This window comes from Trypanosoma cruzi, genomic scaffold (genome assembly GCF_000209065.1).
Source record: "Trypanosoma cruzi strain CL Brener 1047053516765 genomic scaffold, whole genome shotgun sequence".
Taxonomy (NCBI): domain Eukaryota; phylum Euglenozoa; class Kinetoplastea; order Trypanosomatida; family Trypanosomatidae; genus Trypanosoma; species Trypanosoma cruzi.
This window is the reverse complement of record NW_001849520.1, coordinates 196,623-198,770: the sequence shown is the minus strand read 5'-3', so window position 1 is coordinate 198,770 and position 2,148 is coordinate 196,623. Positions and strand designations below refer to the sequence as shown.

At 43.1% G+C, this 2,148-nt stretch overlaps 1 protein-coding gene across 1 annotated transcript, besides 6 other annotated features; it reads left to right on the top strand.

Moving 5' to 3' along the window:
• On the top strand, positions 1-1,359 carry Tc00.1047053480785.10 (protein kinase, putative; the record flags this gene model as incomplete). The annotated part of the gene is made up of 1 exon (XM_797528.1): positions 1-1,359. A coding segment is annotated over one exon (1,359 nt), but the record flags the coding sequence as incomplete, so codon positions are not given.
• Positions 1-2,148: a sequence feature (heterozygous, Esmeraldo-like haplotype).
• Positions 1,493-1,515: a microsatellite.
• Positions 1,515-1,579: a microsatellite.
• Positions 1,671-1,817: a sequence feature (T-rich).
• Positions 1,924-1,955: a microsatellite.
• Positions 2,101-2,140: a microsatellite.

The following is a 2,148-nucleotide window of genomic DNA, read 5'->3' as shown; positions in this document are numbered from 1 at the left end:
TTCTTAGACACCGTGCGTATTGTTGGTGAGCGTGTTCTCCGGGCCCTGGCGGAGCTGCATAAGGCGGGTTACATGCACTGCGACATTAAACCAGCGAATGTCATGCTTCGCTTCAATGAGACGGACCGCAATAATTTGAGTGACTTTACAAAAACATGTCTTATTGATTTTGGGGCGGCGCGACAGTTTCACGAGAATACCTACTATGATGTTCAGTCGCTTTGGTACCGCGCTCCTGAGGTGATGTTGGGGTTGCCATACACGTCGCATATTGACTCTTGGAGTGTTGGTTGCCTTCTCTTTGAATTATACACGGGGAAACCACTTTTTGCGGGTGAAAATCCGAGGGAACAAATGACTAGCATTATGTGCACCGTTGGAATGCCTCCCATGGAAGCCTTTTCGAGTGGAGCCAATGTGGAAAAGCTACAATTGCCATGTTTTGCAATGGACGTGAACGCAGAGGCTAATCTTCGAAATCTCATTGCAAGCTATCGTTGCAACACCACCGGTTTCAATCACTCTTATCAGTCGGTTGGGGAGGAATCGGCGTTTGTGAACCTACTGTGCGCACTGTTGCAACCGGATGTGAGATGGCGGCTGTCTTGCACGGATGCGCTGCACCACGCCTTCTTCACTTCTCGTTGCCTCTATCAGGGCAATATTGTGAGTGCCAACTTCTCGGTTTTCAGTCCGGGTAGTAATGGTTTACAGTCGTCAATTGATTCTAATTTTGGAGCTGGTTTTTCATCTACGGGAAACGATGCACATGGGTTTGGTGGTTTTGAACACCTCGTGCCTCAGCAGACACAGCCACATCCTAATCCACAGCCACAGCCACGGCTAAAATCGGAATCCTCGCCTATTTTGCCTGCGAATAGTAACTCTGTTCCTCTCGTGGGTTTGGTTGGCAGTCCGCCAGGGATGGTGTTGCCCGGGACACGGCCACCAGCATCATCCCAGGTAAACATCCCGTCTTCTCGTGTTTTTCTTCAAAATGTGATGTATCCGACCCCGCCCATGAAAATCATACAGCCGGTTCCTTTCAACACCCAGCAGTCGCAAAAAGCTCTGCAACAACCTCAGCGCATAAGTGCGAACATGCTTCCCGTGATGGTCTCCGCCATTGGAAATCCATATTCCTTTCCGCCATGTGTCCGACCTGAGTGTCAGGGCCAGAATTGGGAACCGGTGATTTTTCAGCCTCAGCAGCAAATTCCGCCAGAAGTGACGCCCATGTTTCAATGCAAGATACTTCCTGGTGGCTGCCAATACAACTATCAAGGCGGCGCAGACCCATCGTTTTACGGTGCTTCCATAAAGAGTGATTTACACGCTGCGGTGTACGTTCCGTCATAACAGATGAAAATTTTTTCTTCCTTTTTTCTCAGACCCTTTTTCTTTAAAAAATCTGCAGAACGCCAATTACAAGTAAATGACAAGGGAACGAAGGAGATGAAAAAAGAAAAAAAACTTGCATATTATATATACTTCTCTCTTTCTCTCTCTCTCTCTATATATATATATATATATATATATATATATATATATATATATATATATATATATATATATATATCAAAGACAAATAGACAGGGAAGCAACGAAATAAAAAGAATAAAGGAATAAAAAGTGAACGAACGAAGAAAAGCAAAGACGATCGTAGTGAGTTTTTTTTTTTTTTTTTTTGCTTTTTTTTGCTTTTTTTTGCTTTTTTTTGCTTTTTTTTGCTTTTTTTTGCTCTTTGGGATTTTTTTTTTTTTTTTTTTTTTCATTTCTTCCCCCTCCCCTTTGTTTTTTTTTTTTTTTGCTTTTTTGTTGTTGACGTTTTTTTTGTCCGCCATCCAGTAATTTTCGAGATGAGGCTCCCTTTTCTTTTTATTGAGGAGGGAGGGCACTTTTGTTTCTCGCTTTTTTTTTTTTTGTGTGTGTGTGTGTGCGCGTGTGTGATGTGTTTTATGTTTTATTTGAGCCTTTTCCTCTCGGCAACCGCCTGACGATTGTTGTCAGATGAGACCTTGCTTTCCCGATGCTCCTCTTTCAATGTTTGCTTGGGCTCTGTGTGTTGGACGGTTTGGACCCGTGGACAATAGTTTCTGGTTTTTCTTTTCTGTTTTTTTTCTTTTTCTTTTTTTTTTTTCTCGGACT